Source organism: Apaloderma vittatum, unplaced genomic scaffold (genome assembly GCF_000703405.1).
Source record: "Apaloderma vittatum isolate BGI_N311 unplaced genomic scaffold, ASM70340v1 scaffold5737, whole genome shotgun sequence".
Classification (NCBI taxonomy): domain Eukaryota; kingdom Metazoa; phylum Chordata; class Aves; order Trogoniformes; family Trogonidae; genus Apaloderma; species Apaloderma vittatum.
In genome coordinates, this window is record NW_009726562.1 from 1 (window position 1) to 16888 (window position 16888).

The 16888-nt window shown below is 45.0% G+C and overlaps 1 protein-coding gene across 1 annotated transcript; it reads right to left on the bottom strand.

Moving 5' to 3' along the window:
• Positions 1-8743: 8743 nt before the first annotated feature.
• Positions 8744-16184, bottom strand: EFCC1 (EF-hand and coiled-coil domain containing 1; the record flags this gene model as incomplete). Its single annotated transcript, XM_009873327.1, has 6 exons — positions 8744-8877; positions 10240-10309; positions 12111-12269; positions 15123-15288; positions 15581-15716; positions 16059-16184. Coding segments are annotated over 6 exons (791 nt in total), but the record flags the coding sequence as incomplete, so codon positions are not given.
• Between the last annotated feature and the right edge of the window lie 704 nt (positions 16185-16888).

Below are 16888 nucleotides of genomic sequence, written 5' to 3' on the forward strand. Positions count from 1 at the left end.
TCTCAACTAGATCAGGCAACATGGGGACCGAGCGGGAATCAAACTTGGGATCTTGGTGTTATCAGCCCCATGCTCAACCAACTGAGCTAAATCTACAACTTTTTAGCTAAATCTACACCTTTTCAGCTAAATCTACACCTTTTCAGCTAAATCTACCACCTGGTCCCACTGCCGTGCTCCAGGCAGGGGGAGCTGGAGCAGGGTGCTCCCGTCTCCAGTTGTTCTTTAAGCATCTCCAAGGCTGGAGACCCCGTAACCTCTCTGGGCAACCTGTTGCAGGGCTGTATATTCTCCTTCAGGAGTTTTCATGGCCTTTTTCCAACGTTAATCCAAGTTCTAGTTAGGTACCCTCAGAAACATTCCTCAGAAAAGGAGCAAACAGGTTTTTATCCTAACCTACCCTGAAATCCTTCATATTCTAGACTTTTAAAATGAGAGTGATAATAATATAGTGCTACGTTTGTAGGCAGTGTTGAAGTAGCTGGGACCTTTCAGTTGTTTGAAAAATTGTCATTCAGCTTTGCTCAGCATGATCTCAGTTCCACATTTGTCTGTGCAGGAGTTAAAGCAAAAGAAATCCATAATCTACAAGAACTTTTACTTGTTCAATTCTTCTTAGCAAAATCTCCTTTTCCATAGTCTCGGCATTGTCAGATATGTTTTACTTCAGGGACTCAGCTGTATTTTTGTTCCTTTCTTCACAGAATCACAGAATGTTAAGGGTTGGAAGGGACCTCAAAAGATCATTCTTACTGCATTTTTAATTGCTTGTGATCTCTGTCATGTTCTAACCCTCGAGCCTTTGAGAATCACTTATACAATCAATGAAATAACAGTATAAGCTGAGGTCAGTCTACCACGATGTGCAACAATTTCCTTTTATGATAGAGGAGTTGCTAGGTATATTATTCTGCTTCTCCATTAGGGGAAAAAAAAAAAACAACAAACCCAGCAGAAACCAGATGACAGCTATAAATATTAATGCATTTCTTAAGGGTTTGTGGCTGTTGGAATGAGGACTATGCACTGCACATAAGTTAGAAGTCCTGCAGCGTAAGTTCAAACTGAAGTTCTCGAGAGCAACTCGCTGTTGTTAAGATTGTCACCGTAGAATTGTATTTTCCAGATTTACCAATGTCATATGAGAAGTTTATTTATTTTCTTATGTTCTCTTCCTAAATTCTACCTTGCTAAAGATACTTCCTTCATGGATCTGAAAAGCTTGACTTCCTACTTGAAATAATGTTAGAGCTCTCACTAGCAGTTGCTCTAAAAAGTTCTGTTTCTTCCTCCTATGTTGGTAACTCTTTGGTGTTCTCTGAACAGCAGCGAATCTGCCATGTCGTTATTTCTTCCTATATTAGGATTTGAAATGCTCCTCATCTCTTCTCTCTCTCTCCTCACTGTATTGTTGTTCAGTTCAATGGCTCCTTAAATCTAATTTTGTCACTTAAATTATTGGTTCTGTCGGTTTTGCTCATACATAGCTCCAATCAGGTATGTCAAAGCCGCTCCGGCGGTGTTTTCCCTCTTCGCAGGCTCTGTCCCGTGTTAATGGTGTTCTCTGCAGATTTTGTTTAACCCAGGCAGTTGTGCAGAACAGATGCAAAGGACTGGGCAAGTGTTTTGCTCACCTTGCTAGAAATCCAGATGTGTAAGAGCAGATGTGAGCCAAGACCTCCTGCGTGGTATGGACATCCCCATGTCCATGCTGGAGAGAGGACGTGTAGTTACAGTCGGGGGTAAGCTGGTCACCACAGCCCTCATCGAGGAGCGCGCTTTAGTGGTGGAGTTGGTGCCGAGACGTTTTCTCGGCGCTGTTCTGTAAAGAAATAAGTGGTTTCCGTGGCAGTAGGAACGTGCGGCCATGCCAGTGACGGCAGCACTCCGAGGAAGCCCCAGAAGGCTGCGAGGTTTAAAACGAGAGTGACGTTCAAATGACTCTCAAAACCTGGTGACGTTTTGGGGTGACTCTCAGTCCGTTGGCAGGTGGGTCAGTGGGGTGTCTCAGCCCTGGGCGTGACAGATGTTTGTTGTATCAGCGGCCGTGCTGACTTCATCCCCAGAACCCGTCCCTGCTGCACAGCTCGACAGGAGAGCAAGTGCTGCTGCTGCATGTGCTGGGCTAGCATGGTGCATGTGTGGTCAATTTTATTTCCAAGATCAGCTCAAAACCAAAAAAAGATGGTCCCATGATTATTGTTTATTCTGTATTAAAAAATAACAGGCTTTACCCAAATGGTACATTGAGGTCAAATGGTCTCACCCTCATTATTTTCTCTTTTTGTCTGTTTTTTGGCAACATTCAGAGGCAGAGAATTCCTGGCAAAATACTGGAACTCACCTTTATTAGAGAACTTTTTCCCACTTCTACTTGTGAAGAAAATCAGTGAGAAATAATCGGCAAAACCAGAGCTATCAAACAATAAAACCTTCAAGTGCAGAAATTATCCCTCACTCTAACAGCGCAATCAGCTCTTGTGACCTTTTTGCTTTGCAGTGAGGACGTGGGTGAAACCACTTGGATACTGATAATTTTTCCATGTCATCCTACAGTCCTCGTGAACTCCTTGACAAATGTCAAGTTTTCTCATGGTCCTCCAAGGCAGAATCACGAGCCGATCATTCCTAATGTCATCTGCACTGCTTCGTTATATACCTGGCCTGCTCACCTTCTGCTCCTTCCTCAAAAATGTCTTTATTTCAGAGCCCCCACAGAGCATATATCCCCACCTACCACAGAGAGAGGAACTGTCACCTCGCCGTAGCGGCAGGGACCGCACTGAGGTATCACCTCGGGTTTGGGACAAATCCTGTAACTCAGTGGGATTTTCCGACTGGGAGCAGATGGAGAGCACGGACTTGCAGGATTGAGGATTTCCATTTCGTGGCATCTACAGCACTTGGTATAATGCAGAAAGCGAACTTGGGCAGCTAACCTAGAGGGTACCCACGCGTCACTGTTGGGGGACCCTGCAGAAGCTGGAGGGCATCTGTGCTGCCGTTGTGTTGGTGGCCTCGTGGAAACCAGGGGCTGCTTTTGTCTGAAGATGCTGTGCTGCTCAGCTGTTGCACCAGGTTCTTGCTGGCTCACAAACATCCAACGTGTGGAAGAAGTAGCCGAGCCTTCATTAACAAAACTTTCTAGTGACGTCTGAACTGAGTAAGGGCTATTCTCAACTCTGAGCGGCAAAGGCACGAAGCACGCATGGATTAGCATCATGCTGAGCTAATTCGTTTTTATTTCCAAGGCTGACTTTCAAAGAGCTGTCTGTGTTCTGTGCTCCAAGTTTTGGGAACCTTGTGGAAGTTGAAGCAAACTTTTGTCTACTGCGATCCTTTTGTGAGTCTCATTAGACTAAAATATAGTGGTATTGGCAGGAGGAACACTGGTCATGAATTGAATTTGATGTCTAACTGGAGATTTGTTCTAAAATGCGAACTAGGATTCCTGGAATTTCCTCTGAGCCTTTTCATTCTTTTCTTTTGTTACGCTGTAAATATACTCTGGTAGGGGAGTAAGCCTAGGACAAGGCAGATCTTCAACCAGAGAGTCTGAAATAGTTATAGTTCAGAAAAATCTAAGCATTTTAGGAAATAATGTCATTTAAGAAATGAGTCTCGATCCAGAGAGGTTTGCTCTAATGCAGACACCCCTCCTGAGTGGAGAAGTGAGCTGGATTAAGGAGATTTGCTACAGGGAAGCTCACCCAAGAACCGGAGTACCTCAGTCTGGGGGTGGTGTCCAGCACCTCCAGCCTGAAGGAAGAAGAGCAGTTCAAAAAAAAAGGGAATATCCTGACGCTGGTGTGCAGAGGCACGGCCGGAGGAGCGCCTCTCCCAGTGCCCCCAGGATTTCCCCAGCTGTGGAGAAGCGCTGGGAAACCCCGATGAGACACACTCACATGGGGAACCACCGAGCTGCTGTGACGGGCAGCGCCACGGGCAACAGGGAAGGGTGTTTCTGCTGCTCTGGTACAGAAGAGCCAGGAAAGCACGTCAGAAACCAAACAGGAACTCGGGAAATTGTGGCTTCTTGAAGGTGCCATGTAATTGAGGAAATAAGGATGGTTTTCAATCGAGTTTCACACTAGGAAACACACACTATAGCTTTTACAATTTGCGGAATTATACATAAAATTGTTAAGCAAATAAGATAATGTAAATAGCAAAGGATTCACTGTCTTAAACTCCATGAAATTATAAATCTAAGAGAAACTCTGCGGCTGGTAATGTGATGTGTCATACGCCTGCTGTGAAAGTTTATTGTCAGTCTCTCATAGTGAGCGATTCCATTTCAAACCGTTCCCTTCTCAACAGCAAGGTGAAAACACAGAATGAGACCTAAACAGCCGTTCATCACTGCAATGTACCGTGTCGCAGATTAATGGACATTATCATGAAAGGGAGGAGATTTAATTCCAGCAAATTCCACAAATTTAAACATACCGGCATGTACAGATCAAGACCTGGCTGGAGACGGACACGACAATTTGGTGCGAACATTTTGCGAATCAGCGTGATGTCTCTGAGGAGCTGTCACTGCCAGGTACTTCAGAAAGAGCACTTTCAAGACAATAAATGAGGCAATTATTGAATAAATTATGTATCAGGTGGGTTTAATTTACTAATTTAATTTACTAACAAGTAATACCTCACATAAAGTAAAAAATGATGGAGGAGGAATTTCTTGAAAAATGTGACTTGTGCTCGGAGTGTAAAGTACGAACGCGGGGAGCCTGAGGGATTCATCGTGTGCCATCGCCAGCGAAGGAGGGAAGGACACACAGAAGAGGAGCTGAGGAATAACTTCTGCTGGAGTGAGTTATATGAGGGAGTCCCCAGAGGCTACAGCTGGGGTGAAACAAAGTGTCCTTGCGTTAGGAATAGAGTTGTTCTCGAGAAGAATAAAAAAAGTAAAAATCTACTAGAAGGAGCACGCTGGGGAGGGGACGAAGCCTCAGGTGTTCTGCAAGGCCAGAGGGAGGCTATAAGCCAGCAGAGTCGGGGTGCTCGAGCCCTTTTATGGGTGCCCCTCTTTGCAGAGATTTGAGATATAAAAAAAAGTAAAAATCTACTAGAAGGAGGAATGAGCACGCTGGGGAGGGGACGAAGCCTCAGGTGTGCTGCAAGGCCAGAGGGAGGCTATAAGCCAGCAGAGTCGGGGAGCTCAAGCATTTTATGGGTGCCCCTCTTTGCAGAGATTTGAGATACTGGATTTGTGGGTTTTAATGGAAGGCTTTTGAGTGTGCTTTGGTATCTTTTCACATTTTGCCATATAGGAATTTTTTTTTTTTTTTACAAAGTCAGTTTAAACTTGGTGTATGTTCCCTGTAAGGTTTAAATTTATGATCTTGTGTATGCTAAATGAGCAATGGCAGAGTAACGTTGCCGTGAGGACTGCTCCAGATCTTCAGAGGAGCAGTTTGTTACGCAGGCAACAGCGTGGGGAGTATCCGCTCCTACGTTACTGTTTGAGAGGTGCTGAAGCTCTTAATGAGACTTGATTAGGTATTTCAGTTTGCTGTTTATCTGGGAACAAATCCAATGCTCAAAAAGCAAAAAAAACTGAAAAAGAAAAAAGCAAGGTAGGTGAAATCTGCAGAAATCACTTGACTTAAGGAGCTGGGTCTTTAAGAAAACCTAGAGGCTGGGCTTTGCTCCCCACAGTTACTGTGCAAACTCTTTTGAACGTGTCCCACACAGCAAATCAAGCTGTGGAAGCCAACCTGTGCTTGGGGCAGAGCTAGAAATTTCTTATTTACGTTGATTTAAAATCACATAGCTATAGAGCTTCCTATGAAACACTGCTGACAGGCTCAGTGTAAAACATTAGCATAAAAGTATTTAGCAAAAAAAATGAAGTTTAAGGTCACTTTGCTTCTGATTTCAAGCAGGAATTGACTGAGGACTGTCTCTTGATCCATGCCAAAGAACAGATTCTTCTTGTTGAAATAATGCAAGTCTGAATTGCTCCATATTAAATACCTTTTTGAGTTAAAATAATCAGCTTTTATTATTAAAACCTTAATCAGCTAGGTATCAAAAATCATTCTGAAACAGACATTTCTTCAAGAAATAAAAACGTTACAGTATTTGAAGCTAACTTAGCAACATACAACTTTGCTGCTGCTTATAGCAGTTAAATGCTGTTTATTTCTTCACCAAAGCTTCCTTTTTTTCCCAGTGGTTTGCGAGTTCCTGAACACCCGTTCAGGTTTCCAGTGACATGTGCTGGTTTCCAGTTGGAGCTCAAACGCTGCTTGGGTGAGCTGTGCAGCGCTCCCTCCCACCGCACTGCTGCTCCTCCTCCCTTTTGGCACCAGGACATCCGTTCACTTCATGGTCGAGTTCCACAAATACATTAGAAAGTGAAGCGGAAACTCGGGGAAAAAGATACTAAAAGAACACAATTAGCAGAGCAAGCTTAAGTATGCGTGAGTATATCTACTACTCATTTTAATTTTCATCAGTTGCATGTTTAGTACATCGTTTTTGCCGTATACAATACTAGCAGGTGGTTTCGTATATACTAAGTAATAGTACATTATGCTTAGTATTCTGTTAGTAGTATATTTAGTATTAGTATACAGTTTTCTTTCTTGCATTGTAAATATTTCACTATGTACTTATGCCCTGTCTAATTTATCTTTCTGAAAAATCTACATTAAAAAAATATATATCCATTCTTAAAATCTCCCTCTATTAAACCAGAAAAAAAAACAGGTAAAACACCATTGAGCAGAGTTTGTTCCATCGCTTGCCAAACACCTTTGTTTAATTCTCCTCTAAAATAAAAGGGAAATATCCATTGCAAATTTTTGTTACCAACATGGCTCTAAATGAAAAGAAAGGAATACAAGTCTTCTTATTCCCTAGTTGTGCTACAGACCTTATTCCTGCAGAACCATTTTAATGGGAAAAAAAATCATAGATGCACAGTCCTGAACTGAATACTCTTATTTCATCGCTGGCATTATCTCAGGCAAGTCATTTCACATTCGTAAAAGCTCTGTGTTGCATCTTTTTAATAACATACGTTCTGTTGGGTCACGTAAGAACTCCGCTTCTGCAGTTTCTGTGTTTGATAATGAAGGAAACAGCAAAAGCATCTTGGGGGCAACCTGAATTTTTCTTTTGACCCCAGAAATTATTTTATTGCTGATTAAAACGTTATGTGGCAGCAGGATTAAGGCCAGAATTTGGCATCAATTTGTCTTCAAGCGGGCCCTAACTTCACGTCTCTGCAGCTGCACTGAGGGAAATGCAAGGAGAAAAGTTTTGCACTGCACGCCTCGTTTGCCGGTGAGGCGACGGCAGCTGTTGCAAAGGGAATCTTTCAACCCTTCCTTTCCCTGAGAGCCTGGGAACAAGATCACTTTTTCAAGCAGTTAAATCTAACTTTTTAGGTCAAATCTAAGGCTATCGCCAGAAAAGGCTCTTGCAGATTTCTAGGGCATCTCTAATCACAAATTTAAAATTCAGCCGAGCAATAACAAATCTAACTTCAGTGGTAAATAAGGTGAGTAACTGAATCACAAATACAGACATGCAGGAACATTTCCTGCATGAACCCTTAAAACTTGCTCTCCTGGCACACACTGGTGTGTATGGGTATAATTCTTGTGGTGGCTTAGTGACATGGCTTAGGGTTAACCTGGCAGGGTTAACAGTTGTCCTTGATCTTAAAGCTCTTTTCCAACCTAACTGATTCTATGGTAATGCAGTCATTTTGTTGCTTGTATGTTCCTCCCCCTCTGCTCTGCCCTGGGAAGACCACTCCTGGAATCCTGGGTCCAGTTTGGGGCTCCCCAGTTCCAGAGAGACAGGGACCTACTGGAGAGAGTCCAAGGGAGAGCTGGGAGGGGGATCAAGGGACTGAACATCTCTGCTGGGAAGAGAGACGGAGAGACCTGGGGCTGTTCAGCCTGGAAAGGAGACGGCTGAGAGGGGATTTATTGACGTAGAGAAATATCTGAGGGGTGGAGGTCAAGGGGAAGGGGACAATCTCTGCTCAGTGGTGCCCAGCAATAGAACAAGGAATAATGGGTTTAAGTTAGAACATGGGAAGTTCCACCTCAACATGAGGAGAAACTTGTTGGCTGTGCGGGTGCCGGAGCCCTGGCCCAGGCTGCCCAGAGAGGGTGTGGAGTCTCCTGCTCTGGAGACTTTCCAACCCGCCTGGACACGTTCCTGTGGGGCTGCCCTGGGTCACCCTGCTCTGGCAGGGGGTGGCACTGGGTGAGCTCTAGAGGCCCCTTCCAACCCCTCACATGATTCTGTGATTCTGTGATTCTATGATTCTGTGGTTCTAAGGCAGTGGTTTACTTGCCAGTGATAGTGTTGGCCGCCTTTTGCTTTTGAATTGAACTCTCACAAAAGCTAAAAACTGTGCCCAGGCTGTGCGCGCCCAGGGCTGTAAATCTAAACAGGCCAGGTGGGTGTATTTGGAACAGTTTTTATTTGGTTCCCGGTACAGTTACAGGGCCATCATACCAGGGTGGTCAGGCTTCTATCAGAGACAGCCATCGCTCCGCAATCCTCACATCGTGCGAGGGCTTGTGCGTGTACGGGAGGGCTTTGACGTGAGCTGAGGGGCTGGCGCTCCTCCCAGAAGCAGCCTACCTTCACTTTCATGGCTGAATTATTCTGCTGCTTTTGTCCATCACTCGGCTGAACCAGACAAATCTTACTCATCCTGTGTTTGCGTGGCCGAGGAGCAGGCGACGGGCGGCACTGCTGCTCAGCACGAGATGACCAGGGGGTTAGACAAGGGCTGGCGACTCCGCGCCTTCCCCAGAGGCTGGATTTGCAAGAGTTCACAGGCTGCCAGCTGGTGCTGAAGAGTGTCCAGGACTTCAAATAGGTGAGCTTTCCCTTGGAAAAGAAAAGGACAAATGTCACAACTGGAACAAAGACAGAAAGTTGCAGTTTAACAAATCGTAACGCAAGCTCTTGTCTTCATAGGTGCCATTTCAAGTAATTATCATCAAATGTCTAAATTTTGAGACCACCTACTGACTTCCTCTTCCTGTAAAAATACAAGCGGAGCTGGGTTCAAAGATAGTTTTCTCTTGTTTCATGCACTGCCCACTCAGTTCTCACACACTCCTGTGAACAACGACTATTTCACGTCACGATAAAGAGTGGCCCATCCCACCAGCCGCTCAGTCTTTGGAAGGAGACATTCGATTACAAAGGCTCAGGAAAGCTGCTTAAAGACGAGCACAGCCAGAAAACGGAAATACAGAGAAGACGAGCCGTCAAGGCAGTGGTGATGCTGAAGGGATGGAGAGCTACGCGCGGTCATTTCATTTGTTGGTGTCTCCTCTTCTCTTGCTCTCCCCAGGACATTTCTGACCTACGACTCAGATGCTGTTTCTCTCTGTGCTAGTACCCTGGACCTGACAAAACTCTGCCTTTGCCTTCTTTTCTCTTCTTCCTCCGCAGTCGCAGTGGAGCAGCCCAGCGCAGCTCTGGGCCGCCTGGGACTCACAACACCACAGCTTCGAAACTGCAAAACCCAGACTGGTTTCTGCTTTATTCTGCCTATATCGCTGCTGACAATATCCTCCCAAATTAAACCCTCAGGCCACTTCCAGCCTTTTATAGTCGTGTCTGTGACCACTGCCTGCCCGGGCTCGGTACAGGATGTTCGTTACTTGAAGGTAAGTACAAATGCTCTGTTAACAGGAACAAACTGATCAAATCTAATCTCCAGGCTGCGATCCCCATGCAGCTCCTACAAAGGCAGCTCTGACACACCAGACCTTTGTCAAGGGAGCGGAGTTTGTAAATTTAATTTTCATAAGCGGAACGTGACAGGCTGTTCCTAGAGGAGGGCAGGTCTCTCTTGTGTGGCTCGTTTGTGTTGGGGCAGAGGAACACCACAAGCAGTGGGACAGCAAACCTGGTAAATATGTGCCTGGGCCATGTTCTGCCCTTTGTTATACCAACAAAGCCCTACAGACATCAGTGGGATAGTGATTGGTTCCCCTAAGGCCAAATTCTAATAAAGATTTGGCTAAAAGAACACCTGGACGTGTTCCTCTTCCTGATGTGTTACAGACTGGAAAGCACCACTTTCTACAGGCGATTTTCTTGCATAGTACTTCTTTCTCCCTAGCCTGTCCCCTAGCATTTAAAATATTTCTTTCCTGCTCATCTATTCATTATCTAGTGTTTTTCCCCAAAACCACTTCATACTTCTTGGTCTTTATGCGTGATTTATTGTCTTACCAGGTTGGGGGTCCCGGCAGGATTCCAAAGTGCTCAGCAAGATTTTCCCCAAGGCTCGCTTAGATATGTTCTTTAAAAAACAAAACAATGTTATGGCACAAATCTGTCCTTCACCAGTTTAAATGCCTGTAGCGGAATCTATGAGCAGGGTGGTTGCATTTGAAAATTAAAGCAAACTGAATCCTGATAACACGTGACTTGATATTGGCTTTATTTTCAAGCACTGTGGGTTGTGGGGGGCTGCAGTTCTTTAATATGGCTGTAAAAAGGGAAATAGCAATTATTTGGTGGAAAGCATGGAATTTTCGAAAGTGTGTGCCCAAAACAATGTAGATAGCAAGGAGTATAAGTAGGACACACACACCAAAAGCTTGTTCAGTCCTCTGCCAGCCCTGTGTTGATCAGACTTTGTGATGCAAGCTCGGAAAGAGGCTTTTCAGACCCAGCTGGTCTGGGAATCACTGAAAACTATTTTAGGTATAAAGAGATTAGAAGAAATTTTGTGTATAGGCCCACTGTTAATTATACACTGGGATGTAATAAACACTCACCAAAGTGAGTGACTGTGAAAACTGCCTAGGGTTTCGACGGGCTTTTTCAGGGCTAGTTTAATATTGGACATCTGTTGGGACATCACGTAACGTGTCTGGAAAACAAACGTGCTTAACTTGCTATCGAGACCCTAACGCAGGCTTTGTGGGATGCTGCACCTGTTCCCCAGGGCATGCTTCAACCCAAGTAAAGTGATCATTTGAGGAAGCATTCTCGTCTCACACAGGTTAGGCAGAGCTTTGCTGAAAAATCGCGGGGAACCCCGAGTTGTTACCAAAGACATGAGTTCCCAGCAGTCCAGTGCGTCCCAGTGAGCTCCATGTTCTGGCAGATTATCCAATTTCCCCATCTTTTGGCCAGGCCTTACCACTGTAATTCCCAAGCAGGAGATTTAAGCTGATTTTCTAAAGGAGTGAACTGCCGTACTGGCCATGTGCTCCTGGGATGTTAGTGCATCAGTTTTCACAAGTCCATTTTTTTGGATTATTAATTGGGTAAGAAACTTCTTACAAAAAATGCCTTGCAGGGTAGACCTTATATATACAGAGAGGTTTTACCCCTTTAATACTGACTCAGTGTCACATTGTGATGCAGTTAAACAAAGGTCTTTTTCTGGAAGGAAAAAAATCTAGAATATTTCTGTTTACTGGCATTTTTGTTTCCCTTGTTTCCTCTAATTTGTTGTTTACAGGAGAATGAGGGCTTGGAGATCTAGATCTAAAGAGATGTCCAGGCTTCTTTCAGAAAGTCAGCCACAGGGGTCTCAAAGTTTTCTGTGATTACTGGGCAGTTCTCAGGATAAACTCATGTAAAAATGTGCCCTGGTGTGAAGGAATTAGTAATTTATAGATGGTATGAACATCCTTTGTAGTTTGGAAATGACACTGTCATAGAATCGTAGATTCCTAGACAGTGTTAGGTTGGCAGGGACCTCAGAGCTCATTCAACCCAAGCCCTGCCATGGGCAGGGACGCCCTGAACCAGCCCAGGTTGCTCAGGGCTCATCCAACCTGGCCTTGAACATCTCCAGGGAGGGGCCAGCCACAGCCTCTCTGGGCAATCTATTCCTGAGTCTGGCCACCCTCGCACTGAACAATTTCTTCCCAAGATCCAATCTAAACCCATTCTCTTTTAACTTAAACCCATTCTCCTTGTCCTGTCACTGGACGCTCTTGTAAAAAGTCCCTCCCCAGCCTCCCTGTAGGTCCCTTCAGGCACTGCAGGCAGGGATAAGGTGCCCCCGGAGTCTTCTCTTCTGCAGCTGAACAACCCCAGCTCCCTCCCCAGTTTTCAGTCTCTGGACTGTTTTCTCACCATACCAAGTCTCGAAGCTGTTGAAGAAGCTGTAAAACATCCATGAGCTTCTCTTCCACCAGTGACAGCCTGACTCTCTCAGTCTCCAACATCTGCAGCTCCGTCTTCAGCAACTCGGTCTCCTCCGCCTTTTGCTGCAGTTCCCCCAGCAGCAGCCCTTTCATCTGGACAATGACACAGGAGATTAAAAGCACTGGGGCTTCTCACTTTCTTGCCCAGCAACTACAAAACTACATTTTCCCCCTTCTCTGGTAAAGAGTTCACTCCAGAAGAGAAAAGGACTTTTCTCTAACGTGCTACGTGATGGATCAGGAGTGGCCGGGAAATGTGTGCTTTGCTCTTGCCTCTAGCGGTGGTTTGTTCGACACTGGATGCGAGCAGGTCATTAAGACATTTTGACTGCTGGCATTACTGTTGCAGTTTTGTAATCTTTATTGCTTTGTCATCTTTTGCATTGCTGTCGCCTTCTGTGAAGCACAACTCATTTGCGTGCCCTCACCAATGTAATCCGAGCTTTGTCTTGCAGCTCCTACATGTCAATCATCTGCCCATTCAGTGAAACAAGAAGGTAATTAGCTAATTGATTTTAAGTATTTTGGTTAAAAAAAAAAACCCTGCCTCTTAAGACAAAAAAAAAAGAAAACAGATTCTGGTTCTGCAAAATGCTGTCACGTGTGCTTGGTGAAGCAGTGGTTTGTTGTCCAAATTCAAGAAGGCTGCAGAAATCCTGGGCAGGAGGGGTCTCAATATGATTTTTTGGGGTTAATCAAAACTGAAGTTGCCTGCGAAGAATCAGAGCTTGAGTTCATGATATTGAATAGCTCTGGGCAATAAAAGATTAGGTGAAATTCCACATCAATAATGCAAAGTAAGGCGTGTGGGAAGGGTACGCAATGTCACCCGTGTGCAGCACTGAAGACTGGCGCTCAAGAGGGAGATCTAGAGGAGCCATAATCTCCTGAGCATTGTTCGGCTGTTAGCAGAGATCAAAAGGATGCCTACACCTGCTGGAAGCTGTTAGGAAAGGAGCTGGGGACAAAACAGCTACTGGGATTATGCCACAAAGGGCTTGGGTTTGAATATTAAGCACATTTTCAGTTCTTCTCATTCAGAAAGGGTAACAGAGCTTGAAAAGTAAGAATAAGAATAAAACAGAGTAACAGAAGTAACGGCTTCTGTACCAAGAGAGCTGAGGCAGGCTAGGAATGGTAAGAACTGAGGCAGCATTTCTGATAGTAAGGGTCTGTAAAATTAGGAGGGGATGATCATTTGCTGGTTCCCAAGCATCACACCAAGGTGGATGATGGGGCAGCAGGCTTAAAGCCACCAAACCCAAATCCCCAAAACCTGATCTTTTCTAACTGGTACGGGTCAGTCCTCGCCCTGAGATGCCCTGAGCGTCGTTAGCTGTAAGGAAAGGAAAGGTAAACTCGTAGTAAACAGCTCTGACGCTCGCCGTTAAACACAACAGTCCTTGCCACCTCCCGGTGAAGATGCGCCTGTCCCCGCTGGGCTGGGAGCCAGGGGAGTGATACCAGGAGGAAAAGCATCGCGGGGTTTCTCCTTGCTCTCCTCTAAGCTTGTTGACAGGCATGTGACACGAGGGTGACCTTTTCATTCTTTCCCTGGAGGGCAGGTCATAAACTAATTGTCATTTTAATTACAGAAAATAATTGGCGCTTCTTTGCAATGCTGCACTTGGAGGCACATCGCTTTATTTTTGGAATTCTCTCATGTTTTCTCCACCTATTATCACCAGGTCATAACACCCTCCTCACCTTGACCTCAGTAGAAACTATTTTTAAATGTCCAATTGTGGGGAAGGAGAACTTTCTAGACGTGACAAATTTTGGAACTCTTTTATCGCCCGATTTTACAAGTCTTAGACTGAAGCAATTATTACTCAGTGTTTGTGTTGCTCTCTGCTGAGTTTGTTACTTGTTAGCTTTGCTATTTGTCTCATTTTCAGCATGGAGCAGGTCAAAATAGAAGCATAGGGAGTGATGTATAAAGCAGTTTTGTCAGCTCGTCAGGGAAGGTGCTCTTGGTGGTTTATTTATGGAGCCAACATATTTATTTGCAAGTTAGATCTCGGTCTTCCAGTTTGCTTTGTGTTCATTACAGGAATCCTTTTTGAAAGGAATTACTTATTCCTTGTCTGTCTGGTTTGTGGCATCAAAAACCCCCAACCTAGAACAGCACCCAAGACAGAAATGCTGGCTAAATACAAGTAAGAGAGCTTAAGAATAAATCCCTAACATCTCAAAATGATTCACTCTACTGATTTTAAATTCCTGTTGCAGTTTGTTGGCGCTGTGTCTGGTTCCCCTCCCTCCTTGTCTTTAAATCCAGAGCAACAGATTCCATTTTTGTCCGGGAATTTTCTATTGATAACCGTCTTTTCCTGAGCAAGGTGAGCAGAACCAATATCCGTCAGCAGAGATTAAAGAGAAGGCAATATAATACTGCAGAAGATAAGGGGAAAAAAGAAGAAAAGTGGCACTAGCTGTTAAAAGAATAAATGTAGTTTCTTACGTGGGCTCATGTTAAGCACTACAGAAGGAAGCTTTGTGTGGCTCTAAGGAGTTTTACAGGAATAAACTCTCACTGAATACTGCAAATTGTGATATTACTCTGTTTTTACATTGTTTTCTTCACAAGTAAACTCTTTAATTTAGTAAAGGAGGAAATGACAGGAAATACTGACAAAAATCAAAGGATGTCAACATATAAAAAAGTTGAATATTTTACTCTTACTTTAAATAGTTTAACGATTAATATAATCTTTCCCAGAACTACTGAAATCCTTACACTCCACAGACAGAGTTTCAGGCAGGAACCAGACCAGAAATGTGGAGAGCACGAGATGTCTGAGCTGACAAACTAAGGGCCCAGCAGGAAACACAGGCAATAAGAGAGCGGAATGGCTAGAATGAAATATGAAGGCGCATGTATGTAAATGCAACTACTTCAGAACACGTTAATAACTTTGTCACGCGCCGCTCGGCCCCTGTTACCTCTCCCATGTTTGTTTCCAGTTTTTTCACTTCGTGCCCTTTCAGCTCAAGCTGCTGGGTCGGCTGCGGGATCCTTTCCACAAGCTCCGCGGGGGCTCTTTCGGAGCTGTCCGTGTTGGTGGTCTCCAAGTAAGACATCAGCTTTTTCCACGTTTTTTCATCGCATCTGTACATACGTTAAGAGAAATTAAAAAGCTGGTGAGACCTCATGATGGTAAAAGCCATTTTTCCCACAAACCTCTTGGCAGCACAGACCATCACCGAGCGTCCGCGCTGATGCAGCTCAGGGTGAGGTGGGAACGCCCGGCACGTTCTTTCCCGTGGGCTGCAACGGGTGAAGGTGATTCGGGCTGATTTTGCGACACGGTGTTGCTGCTTCGTACTAAAGCCAACGGTGCCTTCAGGTCACAAAACAATCTTTGCAAAAGGCTCAAAGGGCATCAATCCTGGGCACCTACCCACTGCCGCAGCGAGGGAGCCTGGTCAGCATCTTCTTCAGCTGGTCTGCTTGGGACGGCGGATCTGCTGCCCACTCCTCCTCCTCCTCCTCGTCAGAGGCAGCCTGGCCCTCCACGGAGCGGAGCAGCTGATCCTCTGCTCGAGAAACCAACAACCAACTTACACTTGAGACGGAAAGAAGGGAGATTTTCAAAAGCCCAGTGAAATGGGGCAGGGCAGGGGAATTTCAGGCTGAGGCGGAGGAACCTCAGCAAATGTAAGAGTCTTGAACCCTTCAGCAGTCTCTTGCAGGTGCTTCACCTCAACTCTCTTCTTTCTTTTAAGTAACTATAACGCAAGGATAAGGGTGAAGCATCAGCGTAGGGATGGTGATTTTAATATCAGTATTAATCTGTGTTAATTATCTGTATTATGATTTCTGCTGAGGATCTTACAAATCAGTGTGAGAACAAAGCAGTTGGGTGCTGGGTTCGGTACCGTTCTCAGAGGCCCTCGCTCCGCCCGTGGGAGATCGTCGGTCCTGGGGGAGCACGGCCGGGCAGGACCCGGCTGCTCCCGCTCTTTGCCCGGGGCACCGGGGCGAGGGAGCGCGGCCGTTCCGACCTGCAAAGAGGGAAAGTAAAGGGGACCTGTAGGAAAACATGGGAAAACAGGATAAATGCGCGCAGCGTGGCACAGGGATGACTTTGGTTGGAAGCGGTTGCTTGGATGTGCTGAGAACAGGGGTTTCTACCTGTGGTACCGGTAAAATGTGAGGGCTGTGCCCGGCTGCTTCACAAAGGCAACAAGGAAAATCCTTTCAAGCGCCGGTACACGGACCAAATAATGTAATCGAGTGCTTGAACTGGGAATAGAATGTGAAATGACAGTGAGCTCCACAGAATCACAGAATCACAGAATGTTGGGGGTTGGAAGGGACCTCAGAAGACCACCTAGTCCAGCCCCTCCGCCAGAGCAGGATCACCTACTGTTCTCTTTTCCTTGGAAAGTCTGGCTCTCCCGCCTGCCTGTACAGAGACAGTATTGCTATTTTGGAGGAAACACAAATGGAAGCATGTGGTGTAGTTGACAAAGAAAATCAGTTCGGGGGCTCTTGTTACATGCAAAATAGTGTCTGTGAAATTGAAAGGCAATGCATAATGCTGAGCTTGTTTTAGAGTCTTGGTTTTTCACACAATATAAATAATACATAACTTAATTCCTCCGAATGTTACTAAAATCAGAGCTGTGAAGAACTTAAAAAATTAGACTTAAAATACACTAAGAAATTCATAGTTACACATGTATGTTATGTGATGTAATAGTAT